Here is a 20671-nt window from a genome sequence, read left to right as displayed (position 1 = left end):
CACAGAGGTTGTCTGCCATATAACGAGGTTATGAAATGTCGAGGTAGTTGATGAACCCGTGTGCGAAGAACCCCGTGGGAGACCGAATGGCTGGGGCGGAAAATGGCCAGTCACGGAGCGGGCGCGAGCCAGAGGCCGCGGCAGGCCGGGACCGTGGCGCCTGGGCCTGAGCCGACCCCGGGGTGGCGTCCCGGCGCGGCCGGGTCCGCGGACCCCTCCCACTGCCCGCGCCGCCGCCGCGGCCGCCGAGCCCCGGAAGCGGGCGGGGATTTCCTGTGCCCGCCCCGCCCGCGCCGGCCGGGCCGCCGTCTCCTCCTGTAGCTGGCTCCGCGGCGGCCGGCTGCGCCGAGGCGAAGGGCGGAGGGGAGGGGCAGGCGGCGGCCAGGAGGGAGGCACCGGGCCGTAGGCCAAGCCGACCCGGGTGAGTGGGGGCGGCCGGAGGGAGTCCCGGCTGGAGGGAGGGACGCCCCGCTTCCTGGGGCGGCGGGTGGGGGCCCGGTTGCCGGGGAGGGCGCGGAGGAAAACCGACGCGGCCTCTGGGTCGGAGCTTTTCCCTGGGGTCGGCCCACGGACATTTTCGCCCGCCGCGTCCCTCTGTCTGCCTTGTCCCCGTCGTCGCTGCCGGCCCTTTGGGTTTCCGGCGCTGTCACTCGCGCACAGGTTACCCCATGGCCCCTTTCTCTTCACTTGCTCTTGCCCCAGTTCACGGGAAACCTGTTTTCTGACCTCACTTCCCCCGCTCCAGCTCTGCCTGTCTCGAATGCTCTGAAATCTGACCCTCTCCAGGGCTCTGTGACAGGAAGGAGGGAAGAAGCAACCCGACTCCGCAGCAGGCGCCCATCTGGCCCACGCCCCACTCGGGGCAGGGGCCAGGCTTCTCTGACCGAGCGCCACTGCCCCGGTGCCCTTGGGCGACGCCTTTCAATACCACGGCCCTTTCTCTGTCCAGCAGCACTGGCCGCAAAAACTAACTTCTGCAGGTGCTTGCTCCCCAACCCCCCAGATATGTGAGGAAGAGGAGGATGTGAAAGCCCTAGAACCCGACTCCAGTAGGCCTGGGATCGTCCTGCGACCAGGAGAGAAACCAGGTTAGGGTTGACACCCTAACTGCCCAGGTGCTGGCTCTGCATCTTAGGAAATGCAGTCTGAGGATAGCTACCACCCCCTCCCTCCTGTGCTGAGATTTCTTTGCCAGCACTTCTACACGTTTTGTGTTCGTTGTCTGTAGAGGCCGACAGCTGGCCCAGTGGGCTCTGCGGAGACAGACCTCCCATCCAGGGACTCTGCTGCTGGGGAGGTGGAGAAATGAGTTTGAGACAGGTGTCCAGATATTCAGGACAGGGAGAGTCCTGAGGAGGATTTGTGAAGGAAGTTAGAGAACAGGGAAGACTTCTGGTGAAGAGGGAGAATTGGTTCCTTTTATTTTAAAAGTGAAGTGAATATGAGGCCAGAATTCAGAAGATAGAACCAAAGTAGAAGTTTCCCTTTCTTGCTTTATCAGGAATTTTACTTTCTCATGAGAGGTCTCTGAAAAGGAAACCTCCTAAACTGGGAATCAGTCCAGGATGCTCCTGTGGGGCCCTGGGGCATCTTTGGACTTCTGAGATGAAAGAGGAATTTGTTCCCTTCCTGTGCATTGGGCTTAGGGTTTCCATCTACCTCTTTGTCCAAGAGAAATGAACAACTTTGTATCTGTTATTACCCACCCTGGACTTCTGGGTTCCTGCAGCTGTTGTTGGGTGAATGCGAGTGAGCCAGAACGGTTACCAAGGTTCTGCCAAGGAGAAGGGGACTCTGCGCCATCTCATAGACTGTTTGTCTGCCATAAGGCAGCAAGGTTCCTATCACAACACAAGTGGGACCTATGCTGCTTTTAAGATGTCCAGAGGAATAAAGAGCTCATAAACCCAGTCCCGTGTACTGCCAGATTATTGTTAAGAATTTTTTTCATCTAACCTAAACCTCTTGCAGTCAAAAGATCTATACAAAAATAGAAAACATTTTTATTTTTATTCATTGGTAGTATCATTCATTAGTCTTCTTCCTTAGACAAGATGAAACTGTCCATCATTTTTAACTTTTCCCCAATGGCCAGATTTCCTACCCTTTTCTTCTGAGGGAGAAACAGAAGTGCTCTTGACACACCCACCCCGTTGGCTGGCACATCTACCCATAGTAATCACTCCATCCCAAATCAATCATAGCAGTTGAAAGTTGTGGCAGAAGATCTATGTGACTATATCCATTTTCTTTGGGTGTAGTCTGTGCACTTCTTCCTACATTTTTCCAGGTTGCCTCCTTTACTGTATTTTCAGTGGTTGGAACGAGTGGATAGCTTTTGAATCTCCAGGATTGTTCCTTTTATTTTTTTTTTTAAATGAAGTTCTTCTAGCATTCAGAGATATTCTGTTTCTACCATGAGGTTACCAAAAATAACCATTAGTGACTTTGCTTTGTAGCACTTGCTCATTTCTTAGTTCCTTCAAGAAGCTTGGCTCAGGCTTGGTTGATTGGAATACATCGAGCTTTTTAAGTTCATCTTCCATCAAGCTCCTCTTATCCAGTTTTATCTTTTAAACCTCAGCTGTTCTTCCTGACTCCCTTGAATATCAACCCTTACCACTCTCATGGGAATAGCTAATATGAATTTGTTCCAGGTCACAAGTTGGATTCACAGCAAAGATGCTTTCGGAACAGACAGCAGCCCTGGGGACAGGATGGGAGTCGATGAATGTCCAGCTGGATGGAGCAGAGCCCCACGTGGAAAGGGGAAGCCAAGAAGAGGGGCCATGGAGAACAGCACCAGGGCCACTGGAACACATGTGCTGTGACCTTGAAGAAGAGCCACAGTCCCTTCAGGAAAAGGGTGAGGGCCTGGAGGGTGTGTGTATGGGAAGTATGGTGCAGAGAGTAGCCTCCTAATCTCTGTTTGAAAAGTAGAATCTAAAATCTCCAAATTGCTATGGACTGAATAGCATAATCAATACCAGAACTAGTCCGTTCTTCCTTGGCCCTGGTCATAGGAATATAAGGAGCTCCCATATTCTGCAAACCATGTAACTGGGCTCCTCCCACTTCTTGCATAATCACTCCCTCCCTATGCTGCAGGTGCATCTTTGTGGTATTTAATATGAGAGACTAAAGAAGTCTGAACTGATTACTGGTGGAGAACACACCCAGTAAAATGGTCTTTACATGAAGAAAATTACATTCACATAATATAAATTCGGACCACAGCTAGTCTAGTAGAAATGGATGACAGAACAGCTCTACTAAAAACTGCTCAATATACTTACAGAACATCTTGAGTGAAGGTCTCTTCTACTATATTTCTGCATTTGAGTTTTGCCAACAGGCATAGATAAAGGAAAAACTGTGGTCCTTAAGCCCTGCTAAAATGGAGTCCAGGGTATTACTGGGAAAGGATGGATGGTACCCCTCTAATGGTTCCTTTCTCCCCTCACCAGCTCAGTCGGCTCCCTGGGCCCCCACCATTCCCCAGGAGGGGAGCACCGGAGACTGGGAGATGGCAGCTGCACTTCTTGCAGCCGGATCACAGGTAGGCTGTATACTTTCTTTCTCCTCGTACAGGGTCTCATCACCACTGCCCTTCTATAGCCTTAGTGTCATCCCACTGATTTATTATTTCACATGGTCCCTAATAGTGTGTTCATCTTATCACTAAACAGATTCTGTACCTTTCCAAGGGCTTCATAATACCCTTAAAAAATGAATGGAGGCCTAACAAGAGGAGGGGGATTCCTAGAAGTTAGGTTTGTTCTTTTTAATAGATGGCTATGCTATCCACAGGGGGATTTTAAGAATAATTCATTAATATTCTTAAAAAATAAAATCTCTAAAGATTAGGAACTTGAAGGAAGCTTGGAAGAGCTTAAGTAGACAGGATTGGGTGGATGGTAGAACATTTATGGAAAAGGACAGGAAGAGATGAAGGTACTTGTGTAAGGCCATGATGCTAATAAGTATCAGAGCTTGGAATCATTTGGCTGTAGAATCTGGACTCCTAAACACCATACTGTGCTGCTGCAGAAGGTAAGGGGTGGGAGAGAATGTTTTATCTATATGTTTAGTGCTGATAGAATAGTAATGGTCAAGTGGGGGGAGGAGGGGACAGTACATCATTTCTTCAGTGGAAATAATAATGGAGAAGAGCCTGGGCAGACACCTGTCATTGAACAGAAGGAACAATGAGTTTCTAGTGTCCGACTTCTTCTGGTCCCATTTTAGAAACTTCTCTAGAGGCACTGTCCTCACTCACTCACTAACCATTACCTTTACCCCTCCCCTCATTTTCCCTTCACCACAACTGTGTGTCCTACCCAGAAACGTCTGGGCAATTCTTTTTCTAGATCTTCTCTTGTCCTCTCTCTTTCACTTCCCCAGCCTTTATATTTAGATCACATTTTCCTTAAGGAATAGCTGGTGAGAGATGATGGTATATTTTGTTTCAGGGTTTGGTAACCATCAAGGATGTGTCACTGTGCTTCTCTCAGGAGGAGTGGCGGAGCCTGGATCCTTCTCAGACAGATTTTTATGGAGAATATGTCATGCAGGAAAACTGTGGGATAGTGGTCTCTCTAAGTAAGAATGACCTTCACCAGCCTCTAAAAGATTGTACTGTGGGAGGATGCCATGTGCTCTGGGCGGTTGGATAGTGTCTGTCTAGCATTCTTTCCTTGTCAGGGAATCTGTCTTTCACCAGAGAAAGAACAGTAGGTCTAATACAAAGAGAATGGAAGTGAGGTATTATTTTTTAAAGACAACAACAAAATAATGCTAAATTATGAAGAAAAGAATTTTAGGCTCTTTGGGAATTGGCAGGTTCTTATAAAGCAGAGAGAAGGACATCTGAGAGATGGAACTGAGTTATTGGAAACTCAGAAAGATGGGAGTGCTGGGGCAGGGGCAGGGGGACCAGCTGCATTGGAGTTGATTAAATGGAGTTATGACCAAGAAGGTCAGTTGAGTGGGAAGTATTTGAAATATAAATGGACGGGAACATACACATTGTAGAGGAGGGAGTGATTTCCTAGAAAAAAGGACTTAAGAAATGGGAGGAGAAAAAGAGGGAGGGGCCTGTATCTGGCCTTCTTTTATCATGAGTTCTAAGGAATAATATAGAAAACTTTTTTCAAAAATATAAAATTACTGTTTTACTAATTGACATCCCTATTTCCTTTTCCCATGGACAGGATTTCCAATTCCAAAGCTGGACATGCTTTCTCAGCTAGAAGGAGGGGAAGAACAATGGGTCCCTGACCCACAGGACTTAGAGGAGAGGGACATCCTGAGAGTCACATATACAGGTAAGATCCCAGAGTGGACTTTCAGCCACAGCCTTCACCCCTCCTGGAGTGTCATCATTATATGTCATTCTAGTCCTTCCTCTGCCTCAGAGAGTCACAGAGGTAAAAGGTTTAGAGATGTTTTTCTTTAAAAAGCAAAACAGTGTAGCAGAATGGTATAGAGGGGAGGCTCTGGAGCCAAACTTTGTGGATTTGAATTCAGGACCATACCTTTGGGACCATGGAAAAGTAGTAATTAACCTCTGTTTGGGTTCCCCATCTGTAAGTTATTGCAAGATTTAAATATCTCAACAGGGATAATAGTAGCAGACACATGATAAGCATGCAGTAAACATTAGCTGTTGTTGTTGTTACTGTTGTTGTTGTTCAACTTCCCACCCATTGCAGAAACGCCTTCCACAGCGTCTCTAGTATTGCGGACAGGAGGCCAGCCAGCCCATAACGGTGGCAGCACATTCCTTAACTCTCCATTTATACTTAGGCAGGAAGATGGTAATTAATAGTAAAGTGGTAAATAAATAATGCTAATAAATAATCACAGTAGCATAGACCATTTACTAAGTACTTACCAAGTGCAGGTACTATGCTATCTATCTTATAATTATTTCCATTTTACAGAAGAAGAAATTAAGTAGGACAGCTGAGATTTAAAATGAGGTAGTCTGTCTCCTAAGCCTAGGCTTTTAACTTCTACACCTCTTGCACTGTCTTGCGGGACATTAAAATCTGTTCTCTCAGCCCTCGTTGGGTGAGGTTTAGGCCCTAACAGCGTCATCCAACCTCACCTATGACTTGGGTCCTGAGGTACTCACTGGTGACTCCCCTCTTGGGGTCGCTATTTCCCCTTCTCCACAGGAGATGGAAGTGAGCATGAGGGGGATACCCCTGAACTAGAAGCAGAACCTCCCAGAATGTTATCTAGTGTGTCTGAAGATACTGTTCTCTGGAACCCGGAACAGGATGAGAGCTGGGATTCCATGCCCAGAAACTCCAGAGGAATGCTCCTAGGCCCACCTTTTCTTCAGGAAGATAGCTTCTCAAGTCTTCTGTGTAGCACAGAGATGGACTCCCTGTTAAGACCGCACACGTGTCCCCAATGTGGGAAACAGTTTGTGTGGGGCTCCCACCTTGCCAGGCACCAGCAGACTCACACTGGGGAGAGGCCCTACAGCTGCCTCAAGTGTGAGAAGAGCTTTGGACGGAGACATCACCTGATTCGCCACCAGAAAACCCACTTACATGACAAGCCCAGCAGATGCTCTGAGTGTGGCAAGAATTTCCGATGCAACTCCCATCTGGCCAGCCACCAGAGAGTGCATGCAGAAGGCAAATCCTGCAAAGGTCAAGAGGTTGGAGAGAGCCCTGGGGCTAGGAAACGGCAGCGTGCCCCACCAGTGCCAAAGTGCCACGTGTGCACTGAGTGTGGGAAGAGCTTTGGCCGACGGCACCACCTGGTGAGACACTGGCTGACCCACACCGGGGAGAAGCCCTTCCAGTGCCCTCGCTGTGAGAAGAGCTTTGGCCGGAAGCACCACCTGGACAGGCACCTGCTGACCCACCAGGGACAAAGTCCCCGGAGCAATTGGGACAGAGGGACATCTGTCTTTTGAAATCTGTTTCTGCTGTAGCTGTGCTCACATCTATCAGCTGGTGCTACCAGGAGTTTCTGCCAGAGCTGCCCCTCTCCTGTCCCCAGTGGCCAGGATCCTGAGCCTTGGCCTTATCCCTAAAGATGAGGTTCCAGCATTGGTGGGAGCATTTCTCACCAGTTCTGTGAGATACCACATAAAATAGTTCTTTGGGCAAAACTTTTGGGAAACAGTGCTTACGACATGGGCTGAATTTCAGTCTGAGCTGAATTTCTCAAGGGTAGTGAGTGGTACCAGTAGTTTATGGCTGAGGTCCATTCTGATTGGTTGGAGCCTGTGCCATACCAGTTGTTAAATATTTCAAGTATCACCATTGTATATCATGACTCATATTCTCTTTATATATATGTCTATATATGTGTATATATATGGAGAGAGAGTGAAAGACCATGTTGACATATTAAAGGCTCTGAAAATTTATGCAGTAGAGCAAATTGTTAAGCCTCTTAATGCAGTGTTTCCTAACTGTATTTGACCTCATTTTTCTTTCTATCTTACATCCCCCAGAACTGGTGACTCCATGAAACACTCTAGTGAACACTGGGTTAGAGTAACGAGGAAAAAGGAAAGAGCCCCCATATTTTGTCCAAACGAAAGCTGAGGGGCAGATTTCATTCCTGGTCCATCACCCTCACCTCAGTCATCCGAATATATACATCCACATCTTTCACCTCACCTGCCAAAAGATAGAAACAATAACTTTTCACCCCTTATTTCTACTCCCTTTGTCCTGCAAACACATAACATCCAGCTGAGAGATCATCCTACCATGCTAAGAGATGGACCTTTCATACCCTCAAGTAATCCAGACTCACACAGAAGAAAAAAACTTTATCCCCTTGGATAGTCCCCTCTTCTCTTGTGTCTTTATGTGTCTGTGTGTATCTGTGTACAGGGTTTTTGAAGAGAGCATGCAAAGTGCAAACTGTAAAAGCTAAATTTTCTAGCGGCTGTGTTCTGTTCTGGTGATGAGGGTCGTGGGGATTGTATGGGGTTTGTATTTTGTTTCAAGATAGGAAGTAAGCAGAGCGCTTAAGGAAGCCTTAGTGGGAAGGGTTAAGTGGTGGCTTCTGTTGTGGGAGTTGAGGTATAAAGCCTTCTTGAGTGTCACTGAGATCAAGACAACTGAATATATATGTTTAGGTCTGAATCTTTGGCCCACAGATTCTTTTTGCCTGGGTAAAGAAAGTGAGAAAAAAAATGTCCTCTGTGAGGTGAGCTGTTCTTGTTGATTTCAAGCAAGCTGCATATAGAGCTCTGTGCTTAGTGGGCTTTGTTTGTTTTTAGTCTTGTTTTAAGTGCCGGGAAATTAGGGCAGAAATCACAGTGCTTACTGGTTGTTGTGATTGCTCTTGTTTGATCCTGATTGCCTCATCAAGGTGGCAGAGTTATTTTTGAGGATTTCATCTTCCCAGAAACAGAACTTTAGGGGAAATGGCTGTGGTTTAGCTTTTCAGCTGATAGGAGGTAATTAGCTTCCCATTTGGTTTTCCTCATGATTCTGGGAAAGTGTACACACTAAGAGTCTTAATTCCAGAACTTGCATAAGTATTCTAGCATCTGTTAGTTGGTGAGTTGGTCATTGTTCCTCTTTATTGATGATGTGTTAGTACCGATCTTATAATTTAAAAATTATCTTGTATGTAAGAGCAGTTTGGGGTTAGGGAGGGAAAGGAGCAAAGAGGATGAAAGTAGATATTTTCTCTTCAACGCTCATTCTGGTTTGTCCTCAACACACTAATTGGTGTGTTGGTGGAATTATCCAGAGAGGTAAGAAGGTGGAATTAGCCAGAGAGGTAAGAAGGAAGTGAACTGAAACAATCTAGTCTAATAGGAATTTGCTTAGGAAAAATGGGGTGAATTATAGGTCCTCAGAGTTCAGGACTCAAATGGAGCTAAAAATAGGGTCACTTTGCTGAATGGGCTTCTTAGAATGGCTATGACTTGATCACCCCAGTCCCTGCTGTCCTTCTGCATCCAAAGCAGCCTTCCTTCTTTGGAATGTACTTCTCTTGCTTATGTTCCTAGGAATAGAGCAAAATGGACAGCCCTTTGCAAGGCAGCTTTGTCCCAGGCCCTCAGAGACAGGAGCACATTAGGGTTAGGAGATGCCTCAAGGAATAAGAAAGTATGGCATTACAGTGGTAAAACTGGACTATGCCATCATTCATTCATGCAAGTCAGCTCTATTAAGCACTGGTTCAGAACTTGTTTTGAATCAGAGACCCTTTTGAGAATCTGATAAAAACCAGGAACTCATTTTTGGAAAAAAACCCCAAAACATTAGCAATTCATTCAGTTTTTCATACACATTTAGCAGGCTGGGGTCAAAGGAGAGGAGTTACCCTGACCCAGTGTGGTCATTAGGTATTTATGTCAAGAATTACAAGGCAAGGGTCACCACGTAGTTTAATGAACATGATACCAGAGGCAGTATGGTATAAAGAAGATAGGGTCTGGTCTTTAATGACCAGAGGGTATTGTTTACAGTCTAGTTTACATATTTTTTTAAAAGTTGAGCTGACAAATCCAGCTCCTCACAAACTTTCTTTTAAAGTTTTGTAGGAGGTGACTCTCCATACTCACAGATCACACCTCTTAATAATCAGATGTTAACCTCCAGCCTTTGATCTGTTTCAGTAATTGTAAGGACAGAAAGTGAAGCCCCTAAAGTGTAGGTGTCCTCATAGCACACAACTGAAGGCATAAGGGCCGTCTGCAGAAGGGGCATCCCTTTAGGGCATTTCTGATGTGCCACTGTCTTCTCTACCTCGGTCCAACACCACTTCCCTTGGATAAAAAATAAAATAAGCAACAGCCATTGGGGGTGGATAGATCTAAATGATTTTCCCACAGGGAATCAGCCTCAAACTCTCATCTTTCTCCCAATTCTCTCTGCCACGTGTCTATCCTACCTGCTTTAAATAAAAAATGTCTGTGTTCTCTCTGGGCAAAACGGAAAATAGAGAAATCCCATATAAGGAACCTGTTCCCTTTGTGGAGCCTCTGCTCTATTCAGGGCCCAAGTATCTTCTCCTTTTCATCCCAACAAAGAATCTGTAAAGAATTTCTTACACAGGAGAATGTGACCCAAAGTGTTAGCTTTACCCAGATCTATCTACATTTAAGTGTTAGCTCTGGTAGTCAAAGTGAAAGAAAAAGCTTTTCCCCTGTTAAAATGATGTTATTATGCCTTTAGGGAGCTGAAGGGGTGATAATTTGGGACAAAATCCTCTCCTTTCCAGCACTCCTGCAATCAAGTCACTGTTTCCGATTTCTGTCAAGGGCAAGGTGAGCTCTGACTCAGAACCACAGGTACCAGAAGATGGGTTCTTTCCATCTCTGTTTGCTTGGGGGTGGGTGGGTGGTGAGTGGGGCTGGATGATAACAGAAAAGTGAAATCTATTTCCTTAGACACCTTTGAGATCCTGAGCTGGCAAAATTTCTTTCCCATGGAGTACTCTAGTAGGCCCAGGCTCTCAAGGTGTGTGGTCTTTGGACCAGCATAATTAACATCACCTATTGAGCCTGTTTTAGAAATGCAAATTCTCAGGCTCTACCCGGGACAAACTGAATCAGAAACAATGAGGGCGAAACCCAGCAATCACCTGCCTTCCTGGGTCTCTCAGGTATGCCAATGTTTGAGAACCTCTGGCCTAGAGATTCAAATTCCATTTCAATCAGTGGTACTTCACCCTTTCCAAGTGGGGAGAGAGGGGATCTTTACACCTGTTACCAGATTGGTTTTCTGCAACCTCTCTAGGCTAGTTGCTTTTTGGTTCTGTTCCTCTTGAGTCCCAAGGTCTTTCCTCACTTCAATCAGTGAAAGGACTGGCTCAGTCACCAGTTTCAGAAATCAGTGGGGCAACTACTAAGCTGCTGTGATTGATTGGAGCTGGAGCTTGTAAAATGGGGACTGAGGATTTGTGAGTCCAGATATCTGAAAGGACAAAAAGAAGCAGACACATCAAAGAAGGGAAATCCAGAGTAAAACTGAAAAACTGATACTCAAGGAAATGGTCTTCCTTTGCTAGTTATGTGGTCCTTTTCCAGGCCTAATAGTTGCCCCAGAGGCAGACAGGGTGGGCTTTTAGCTCGGAGGTAGGAAGTAAAGCCAACTGTTACAAGCCCTTAAGAACCAAAGTTTTCAAACCTCACAGTGCATTGGAGAATAAGGTGCTGTGCAAGGAATTTCTAACCATGGTTTGGCAGCAGGAGCATTAGGGAAGCCCTAGGACACAAGAGGGAACCAGGCTTATTTAGTGAGATGTGACTCATGAGAGACTTGAACTCAAGACTCTTTACTAGGTAGAGGTAGGAACCAATTAAGCCACCAATGCATCAAAAATGCATTCTCCTACTTTGAAGTTTCTCTCCAATTCAGGCTTTGGGAAGGAATTGTTACCTCCTCCATCTCCTCTCTTAGGCACACCCAGGAGGACAGGCCGAAATGAAAGTTGGGAGCCCACCACCCCTGTGGAGATCCTCAACACCAAAAGGTTACAGTGAACCTAAGTCTCTTAGGGAGAGGTGGTCAGCCCCTCTCTCCTAAGGCAGAAAAGCGTGGCTACTGCTTTCTTCAGCCCCAGACCTCAGGCTCTCTCCCTCTGTCCCTCCCTGTCACCACCTTCATTTTCCCAATAAGAGGAGCTTTTCCTCCACTCTTAGCTCTTGTTTATCTTTTTCAGTTTGATTGGTTTGGTTTGGTTCTTTGCTGTCTGGGAAACACCTGAGGGTGTTCATTCTTCCCAATTCTTCTATCACAGTTCTCTCTTGTCTGGTTTCTTTTTGGTCAGCCTTAAGCCTACTAGGCAGGGTCCATTCCTTATACTTCCCACTTCCTTTCTCAAATTCTTGGCTAGAGCAGCTCAACTGCCATCTCATCATTCTGTATCTCTCTCTCTTTCATGTCCGGACTTGGCCATGGCCACTGGTATTGTCATATTCAGGCCCTTTACTTCATTTCCTACAGGCTCCTCTTCCCTTGATGTAGCTTCTAAAGTGGCTCTTTACCACTACTTTGATGTACTCAGTCCTTTCCTGCCTCTTGTGACTCCTGAGAGTGAATCCCAATTCTACAAGCCATTTTTTGAGGGCTAACTATGTGCTAGGCACTGGCTGTTCCAAGCCTGGGAGATTGTGACCATGGTTCCTATACTCAGCATGTCCCTCAGCCTAGCCCTCCCTGCCACTACTTTCCTGCCATGCCTCCTGACACTGCGCCAAGGTGCTCTTTTCCAGGAAGCTGTGGGGAGGCAGGGTATAATATGCCCACTTGCCATCCAGCCCAACTATTCTGTGCCTGCCAGGTTTCTAGCAATTGTCTAACTTATTTCCCTCTGATGGTACCTCTGATGGACTTGAACTTCCCACAGGATACCCTATGGGGTACCTTTGTCTGTATCCTTAGGGATCTGTAATATGCTCTTTATGGTCCCTGTCCGTTGAATAAAAGATGTATTGGTTGTGTCACTGATTTCCTCTCTTGGTCCTTTCCTGTGCACTCCCATTCTCAGCTTTTCAATCCTGGTAAAAAGGCTGCAACAAAGTGGGGATACGAGACAGCTCTGGGGGAAGTTGTGCAGCCATGTGTGAGCCCCCTCACTGCCCCTCCTGAAACATAAACCCTTAGACACTTAGACCATTGAGTTGGCAGCCCAAGGGGGTGGTAGTGGCTGTAAATTGATCCCCTAAGCAAATTCACAATAATTGGTGATTTGTGGGGAGCTGGAGGAGATGCATGCGGATGGGATTCTGCAGGAACTGGGTCCATCAGACACATTCACTTTTGAGGATGAGGAGGTTGGGCATCTGGCAGGTTATCAAGAATACAGAGTGAAAATTTGTGTGGGAGAAAAAAACATGGACAGCTGGCATGGGGAAACCACCAGCCTCTGACCCAGTGACGTGGCCTTCCAGCCCTGGAGCTTCATGGGGACAGGGAGAGGGAACGCTTTGCTGGCTTTGAGCACAGCCCAAAGGCTTTGCTCTTCCTCTGTGGGAGTCGCCTTGCACAGCTTCAAGCCTACTGCTTAGGGGTTGCTTGGCCTCTGCAGCTTTCCCAGCAGCAGCCAGACTGTTTTGTCACCTGCCTCTGTGCTTATGTTTTCCTGCTTTCTTGCAGTTCACATTCACTCCCCCCCAATCACCTGGAGTAAAATTTGACAAGTCTGGTCTTTCCCCAAACTAAAAAGGGGAGGAGGGCAGGAACTGATAAAAGGGAGAGGGGAGACACAGCTGTGATAGTTCATGGAGGTGTCTGTGTTCTCAGGCAGCTCCCGTGGACTGTGGAAAGCCTGACTTCCTCTTCCCAGTGCCTTTCCCAGGCTCAGTCAAGGCCTCTTGCTGACCCTCCTCCCCCACCCCATACCCGCCCTGCCACCTCAGTCTTCAGTTTCTCTCTTCCAAGTCCTTTCCTGACATGGTGCCCCCATATTAATTTCCTAAACAACCCGTCTTCCTGTCTTTGCTAGGCACTTAGGTTTTGGCTGGAGTGACTACCAGTCCAACCAGACAGCCTGGCCATGTTGGAGTTCCCCAGAAGAGGAGAAAGACAGGAGAGCCTTATTGTTTTGAGAATATTGACAAATGGAAATGTTTACATGTTTGAAAACAGCCCCCTCCTGTGTGTTTCAGAACATTCTCCCCTGCAAGAAACCACTAAGTCATTAAAACATTTAGTGTAGAAATAAATTCTAAACTTCTGACCTTTATCTACATAACAAAGATGCCTTATAGAGTTAGGGTAGTGAGGCCCCATTCACCATTTATAGCTATAGTGAAAAGAGCGCCGGAAATGCAGTTAAAAATCAACTTCTAAATTGTACATATTCTAAACATCAGCTTTTTCACTTAGGATCTAAGAGACTGAGGTGAAAGTGAAATGAAACAATGCAGGCAAAAGTACAAACCACCTCATAAATGAAAAAGCTGTAATTGACAATTACGTGAAAATTTCTTCCTTATTTTTCAGCAAGCCACAATGTATAAGATTTGGAAAACACATACAAAAAAGATATGGTAAAGAGTCTCATTCCTGTGTTTTCTCCACAATTCTGATCACCTTCCCCTGATGATAGACAACCGGTTTTTTTTGTGTATCCTTCCAGAGTTTCTTTATACAAAAAAAAATGCATTTTCGTTCATTGGATATGTGTCTTGATTTTTTTTTCACTTAAATGTATCTTGGGGAGCTTTTCATAACAATACATAGAGAATCTCTCCTTTTTACAGCTGCATGCTATTTCACTGGAAGGAAGCTTCACACTTTAACCAAACTCCTCATGATATTTAGCTTATTTCCAATTTTTTGGTTACTGCAATGCGGCCCTAAATACATTGAACATGAGTCCTTTCACAAATGCATTAATGCCTAAAAGATAAATTCCTAAGTGAGGTTTTGCAGGGTCAAAGGATGTCTGTGCTCGCAATTTGGAATGCCAGCTTCCTTCTGTTGGGTGGCAGGGCACTACACTCCCACTGACCTGATGTGTGAGCACTTGTGGTCTTCCCACAGCCTCACCAATGGGGTCGGTTCTCAAATATTTTGGGTTAATTAAAAAGTCACCTTATCATTTTAATGGGCATTTCTCATGAGTAAACTTGTACCTTTCTCATATTTTTAAAGACCATTTGTATCTCTTTTGATTTTTAAATCAACCATGAATATTTGATGCTAGAGAGCATCTAAAGTTCATTACAGCTCTAACTTCCAACAATTTTCTGATCGTCATTGTACTAGGCAGTTGAGATAAAAGGGAAGCAAAGAATGGAGGTCACGGATGTTCCATTTGCTCTGACTAAAGTTAAATACCCAAATATGCCACTAGGATGTGAGCGATGAAAAGCAGGAATTGTTTTACCCATTTTTATTCCCAGAAAAGGGCAGGCACTTAGTCATTGTGAACACCAGTGATAAGATTAGTTGTTCTCTGGAATTCCTTTCATAGAAGTACCCAGCTAGGATTATGGTCTAGATAATCTAGGTAGCCTGTAGGTGTAGGTTATTTCTTCTATTTTATAAAAGTACAGCCATCCTAAAGCATATTAATCAAAAATAATCTGAAGTGACCGTTGTTGGCTACATAAGGTCAGGGTCTGACACTTAATAAATTTGGTAAGTTTACTAGTAAACAAAGTTTGTGTAAATGAAGAAATCATAATACAAAAAGAAATGTGATGATTTTTAGAAAATCTAGAAAACCAAATTGTTGCCAGTATTCTTTCCATCCTTAGAGGAAAAGGTTGCTAATTGTAGACCATCTGGTTCCTTAGGTAACAGCATCTAGCACTGTGAAGGGGCAATTCATGTGGCTGTCATGACGGCTTCGATTTTGTTGTTTCTCACTGCCTCTTTTCAGATGGCTCCCTGTTTTCAGTTTCTATATCTCAGTGACAGTTGACATTCAATATTATAATAGTCTCAGGTATGTAGCACAGTTGTTAGGCAGTTATAAAATTTATGACGTGTTGAAACAGGCAAAAAACTATACTTGAAAAATAACTAAATAAAATTATTGAGAAAAATTTATGACGTGATTCCCCCCATAAGTCTAGTTCTGACCCAGCACCCCATTACAACATTATTGACTAGATTCCCTGTGACTGTTTTGTAACTACCGACTTGTACTTCCTAACCCCTTTAGATGGCTCCGGATTCTGATTCTGATTCTGCTCGCTCCATCCGCCTGCCACTCAGTCTGACAAGAGCATGCTAAACCTAATTACATCATGGGAAATTTTCAAGTTCAAATAGTCTATGGATGAGATATTCTATAAGCATTTCGTTATTATTCAGCTTTGCAAAGGCTTAAACCAGTGATTCTTATTTAAGGGTATGACAGGGTGAATATTAGCAGCACTTCAGCTTTTTTTGTTGTTTTAAATACACATGCTCACATGTTGTTTAAATACACATGTTGTTTTAAAACATGTTTTAAATACACATATACTTCTATACCTCTTTTTTTTTTTTTAAGAATTTATTTTTTTATCTTTAGAGGGGAAGGGAAGGAGAGAGGGAGAGAAATATCAATGTATGGTTGCCTCTCATGCGTCCCCTGCTGGGAACTGACCTGCAATCCAGGCATGTGCCCTGACTGGGAATCGAACCTTAATACTCTGGTTCGCAGGCCCGCGCTCAATCCACTGAGCTACACCAGCCAGGGCCTATACTTCTATAGAAGATATGCCTGTCCTGGGAAAAGCTCAGTCAGGCATACTCTGCAAAAACTCTCCCTTGGTCTAACACTCCCCCCCACCACCACATTCACTCTCTTTTCAAGAATAAAAAGCATCCCCACCCCAGCCCTGGCTTCATGACTCAGTTAGTTGGAACACAGTCCTGTACACCAAAGGTTTCAGGTTTCATCCCCAGGTGTGGGTTCCATCCCTGGTCAGGGCACAAATGGGAGGCAGCTGATCAATGTCTCTCTCTCCCATTGATGTTTTTGCTCTCTCCCTTCTAAAAAAAACCAGTAAAAACAAATCTTTGGGTGGGGGTGGGGGTAGGGGGAAAGCTCCTCCCATGTCCTTCCCTTTTCCCCACTCCTTTGGCTTCAACTGGAAACAGCAAGTTTCCCTGAATCAGCTACTCTGCTCTCCCTCCCCAGGATCATTTCCGTGTGCCATCATGGCCTATGGCAGAGAGCTATGACAGGAGTGCAGGAGTCCCACGCTGCTCTGAACTCCTGCACTCAGAACTAAAAGGAATCGTACATTTGCTTCATGCTTGATATAGAGTGCTCAGTGCATGTTGTTTATTAAGCAAAAGAACTAGCTATTCATTATCTAACCTCCCCCATCTCCTTATATTTCTGATATGCATTCTGTGACTTCGTAGTTTACGCTCAAGGAGTTGGTACTTTCTCAGTCAAAAATTCCCTTACTGAATTTTGTCAATCAAAGCATATGTAATGTTAAAAATTTTATTTTAAATTTTTTATTTTACTTAAAATAAAAAGTCATCCTAGTCCAATCCTAACACTTTACAGAGAGGGAAACCAAGACCACGAATAGTTTAAGTGATAATTCAGCTAAGTTCCGAGGGGCAGAACTTCTGTTGGAATCCTGGTCCCATTAGGCACCGATCCAGTAGTTTGCTGCTGCAGCACATCACCCCCCCAGCAGGGATTGTTCACACTCATTTAACTCTCAGTGGTGAGCAACTACCTTGGGCCAAACCCTGTGCTGGATGCTTCCTTACACACTCTCATTTAACTCAGGATTAACGTATAAATCACTTTTAATATGATCAAGTCAAGGCAAAAACTAGAAAGCCATTACAATCAGTTCGGGGAGAAGGAACTTTTTCCTGAAAGGAATTTAGGTAAGAGTACTTTGGGTCTGTGGGGCGGACTATCCCAACGATGCCCCTACTTCTCACCTTACACGCCCTCTCCCCCAAAATGAATTTGGATTTGCAAGGGTGTGTGACATTAATTCAACACTTCTGCCTAATCCCTTGAAATTGCTGTTTTTCTTCTGCTTTCTTCTGAAAGGCATTTTCCTGGGTCCTGTAGCAATACCATAAATCCAACTCCTTTTTCTCTTTTCACCCTGCTACAGGGCTTCCCCTCAACAACCTCTCCCCCCACCACCTTCCCCAAGTGGACAAAGAGAAAACAGACACAACTGTGGTGATTTGAAAGGTCTTGTGAATAGCTTGTCCATTTCAATGAGCGTGAGAGCTGCTCTAATTGAAGTCGTATGGGGAAAAGCATCTAGGCCTGGAGGAGGGGAAGTTGCTCCCACACTAAGGATTCCCAGCTGCATTCCGAGGGCTTTCGGGTTTAGTGGAAGTCTTTGTGCGAGCAGCCCTTGAGATAGTTTTAACTGAAGGTGACCTCTGGATGGTCCGTTTTACCGGCTTCTCGGGGTCCTGCGTCTTCTCTTCCCTTGGCCTCTTCTTGTCTTGAGTCCTAGGCTTGTCTTCCTTCATGGTCTGTCCTTTCCCTTCAACAGTCACCTTGGTCTTTCTTTCCTCCTTAGCTCTGGAACGCCTCGGGTTCTTGGGTCTTGGCCTTGACTTCAAGGCAGTCTCCGCCCTCGCATTCCGTCTCCATTCTTGCCTGGCCTTCTTGGCCGCCACGCGGCGCACACGGCACTTCCGTGGGACCCGTGACCCCACAGGGGTCCTCCTCGGGGACCCAACGCCCTCCTCCAACCTCGGGCGTCCTGGCTTTCTCTTGGGCTTCGGAATCTTCCAGACCCTGAAATAGCCAGAGCCGTTGCTGCCGCTGATCCTCATGAGTGTGCCCTTAAAATCAGACTTGGGCATTTCTCCAGAGCGGCACCACTTTCTGCGCATTTGGTAACCAGCCTGTCCCAGCTCCTTCTTGAGAGTGGCCAGAGGCAGCCCATTGTGCGAGGTGATGGAGGTGATGGCTCTGAGCAACACCTCGGACACTCTAAGCGTGAAGTGCGAGTCCCGCTTCAGTGGTGCCCTGAAGATTTTTTCAGCGGGCTGCTTGGTTTTAACTGCAGCATCTTGGGATTTGCCACTTGGCTCGGTGGCCTCAGCCAAGGCCTCGGCCACTTCAGCCATGGCCCTGCTCTGCCTTCTGCCTCCGCAGTGCTGTTGATTTGGGGATTCACCTAACAAGGAATGAACTAGCTCTGAGGCTGGTTTAGCCACATCACAGAGGCAGGGCAACGTCACAGAGTAAGGGCCACGTCACAAAGGTAGGCCCAGCCGAGAGGTTCGGGTCCTAGTGAACCCTCCTAGATGGGGATTTTTTTTTCCCTAATAAACTTCCTTCCAGGTCTAAAGCAATCCAGATCTTCCAGGCCAATGAAGAACCTCCTTTATAATCTTCCAGGTTTTGTTCCCTGCTCTTCTGCTCACACTTCTCACAGACCTTGATCTCAACCACTTTTTGAAGTTCACTAGTTTTCTGTGAAAAAATAGTGCATACCATCTACCCACATTTCCCTAAGGGGAGAGATGCTGCTCTCAACTATCCCAAACAGCCATAGGATGCCTTTAAAAAGCAAATGTGGTCAAGTCTGTAAGATACAGCCTTGCCCAGAAATGCCCACTTTTAGCTGCCATGAGTTAGGTGTCCACAGCATGTCTCCCTGACTCTCTGCAAAGGAAGGAACCCCTGTGCTTCCTCTACCCTAAACAATAATTCCCACACCTAGGAAGTTCAGATGTTTCATTCTGTTGGAGTAGAACAATCAGACTCCAAATCGCCTAAGAACACTGGCCTAATCATTATTCTTTGAACAGACTTTGTGCTCTTCTCCCTCCAGTTCCTCTGGCATTGTCTATCCCATTTTTCTCTCCAGATAAACTCTGCTCATCATTCAAAGACTTGCTAAATCCTTTCTTGACTTGAGTCTCACCAGACTCTTTCAGTCAAATGATTTCTCTCCTCTTAACCACCACAATTACTCTTGCAATCCTATATTCCTTTTTCTTTATTTTAAATTAATTTGGTATTCAAGGGTACAATGTACCACGATATTTTTTAAAAGAAAAAAATATCTGGACATGGAGCTGGAAAACATGAATACATATCCTAGCTCTTTAATAGCCATGTGACATTGATACATCTCTTAATATCTTTGGATCTGATTTCAAAAAAGAAAAAAAAAAGCCAGTAGTCCTTTCCTGCCAACATCACAGAATTATTGCAAAGGCTCAGAGGAGGTGATGGTAAATAACAAAAGGCTACCCAGATATAAGATATAAAATTATTTTACTCTGTTTGTGTCTTTCCAACTAAATGGAAAGGTCCCTGAGAGCCAGATAGTCTCTGAGTTTCTATGCCCCATCCCATACCTAACACTATCTTTCATTATACGCAGAAGGCGTTTGACTGAGTCTGCTTAAACTCCTCCCTGGCAAGGAGGCTTTCTCTGGATTAGGAAGGAAACTCCCAGAAAATCAGGAGAAAGAAGCAGGATGAATTTCAAAGGAATGGAATTGAAGGGACTGAAGAAGCTAGTCGCTCACGGACCTCTTATTTTAGACAGAATTTAATTGGGAATAGTTCAAAGAATACCTCATACTGCAAAGCATGTCATACTTTCCCAGAGGACATTCACATATACTGAGTCCACGGCAATATAGTTTCTTCCAGGAATCAAAGTCCTAGGAAGTGGCTTAGATCGCACTTCTTAAGCATAAAAGCACACTTCATAAGGTACAGATTCTAATAATCAGGTCTGGGATGGGGCCAGAAGTTGTATCTCTAACAAACGCCCAGGCAATTCCATCTGGTTAAAATATGTGTTGAGTGGTAGAGGGGAGAGTACACAATGAGAAGGGCAGTGAGAGCAGAAAGGGGGCATAGGGCCCAGATGTGAAGGACACACACCGTAATAATGACACAACTGTAAGGGGTCACCCAGCAGTAAGCGGTAACGTTTGTATTCAAACCTGAGTCTATTTAGTTCTAAGGCCTGAGTTCTTAACAACAATACTGTGTGCCTGGTTTCCCTTTCTCCAAGATTGACCCTCCCCACCTTACATATCTCCATCATAAAGCAAGGGGAAGTTTATCTCCATAATCACAGCTCAAAGTCAAGAGTATCTACAAGAGTATCACTGTACCTTCTTCTAGTGTTGTTTTTAAAATATATAATCTTTATTATATTTTTCCATTACCATTTAGTCCCCTTATACCCCTCTCCCCACAACAATCACCACACTGTTGTCCATGTCCATGAGTCCTTTTTCCTTTTTGC

At 45.3% G+C, this 20671-nt stretch overlaps 2 protein-coding genes across 4 annotated transcripts; one reads left to right on the top strand and one right to left on the bottom strand.

Moving 5' to 3' along the window:
* The first annotated feature begins 285 nt into the window (after window positions 1-285).
* ZNF641 (zinc finger protein 641) lies at window positions 286-14126 on the top strand. Of its 3 annotated transcripts, none has more exons than XM_037135705.2 (6): window positions 286-421; window positions 2658-2866; window positions 3468-3559; window positions 4473-4602; window positions 5214-5327; window positions 6183-14126. In XM_037135705.2, the coding sequence occupies exons 2-6, from the start codon at window positions 2683-2685 to the stop codon at window positions 6935-6937; spliced, it is 1275 nt and encodes a 424-aa protein (XP_036991600.2). In that variant the 5' UTR covers window positions 286-421; window positions 2658-2682; the 3' UTR covers window positions 6938-14126. The 3 variants fall into 3 exon arrangements, with proteins under 3 accessions (XP_036991600.2, XP_036991593.2, XP_036991586.2); XM_037135698.2 differs by lacking the exon at window positions 286-421 and adding an exon at window positions 524-980; XM_037135691.2 differs by lacking the exon at window positions 286-421 and adding an exon at window positions 990-1088.
* A 3566-nt stretch (window positions 14127-17692) lies between these two features.
* LOC119042118 (testis-specific H1 histone) lies at window positions 17693-18521 on the bottom strand. The gene has a single exon (XM_037135714.2). It carries the CDS (start codon window positions 18519-18521, stop codon window positions 17730-17732), a length of 792 nt encoding a protein of 263 aa, XP_036991609.2. The 3' UTR covers window positions 17693-17729.
* Between the last annotated feature and the right edge of the window lie 2150 nt (window positions 18522-20671).

The sequence above is a fragment of the Artibeus jamaicensis genome, unplaced genomic scaffold (genome assembly GCF_021234435.1).
Source record: "Artibeus jamaicensis isolate MK-2021 breed Jamaican fruit bat unplaced genomic scaffold, CSHL_Jam_final contig_233, whole genome shotgun sequence".
In the NCBI taxonomy this organism is placed as follows: Eukaryota; Metazoa; Chordata; class Mammalia; order Chiroptera; family Phyllostomidae; genus Artibeus; species Artibeus jamaicensis.
Note: the sequence above shows the minus strand (reverse complement) of the source record. Positions and strands in the feature narration are given on the sequence as shown.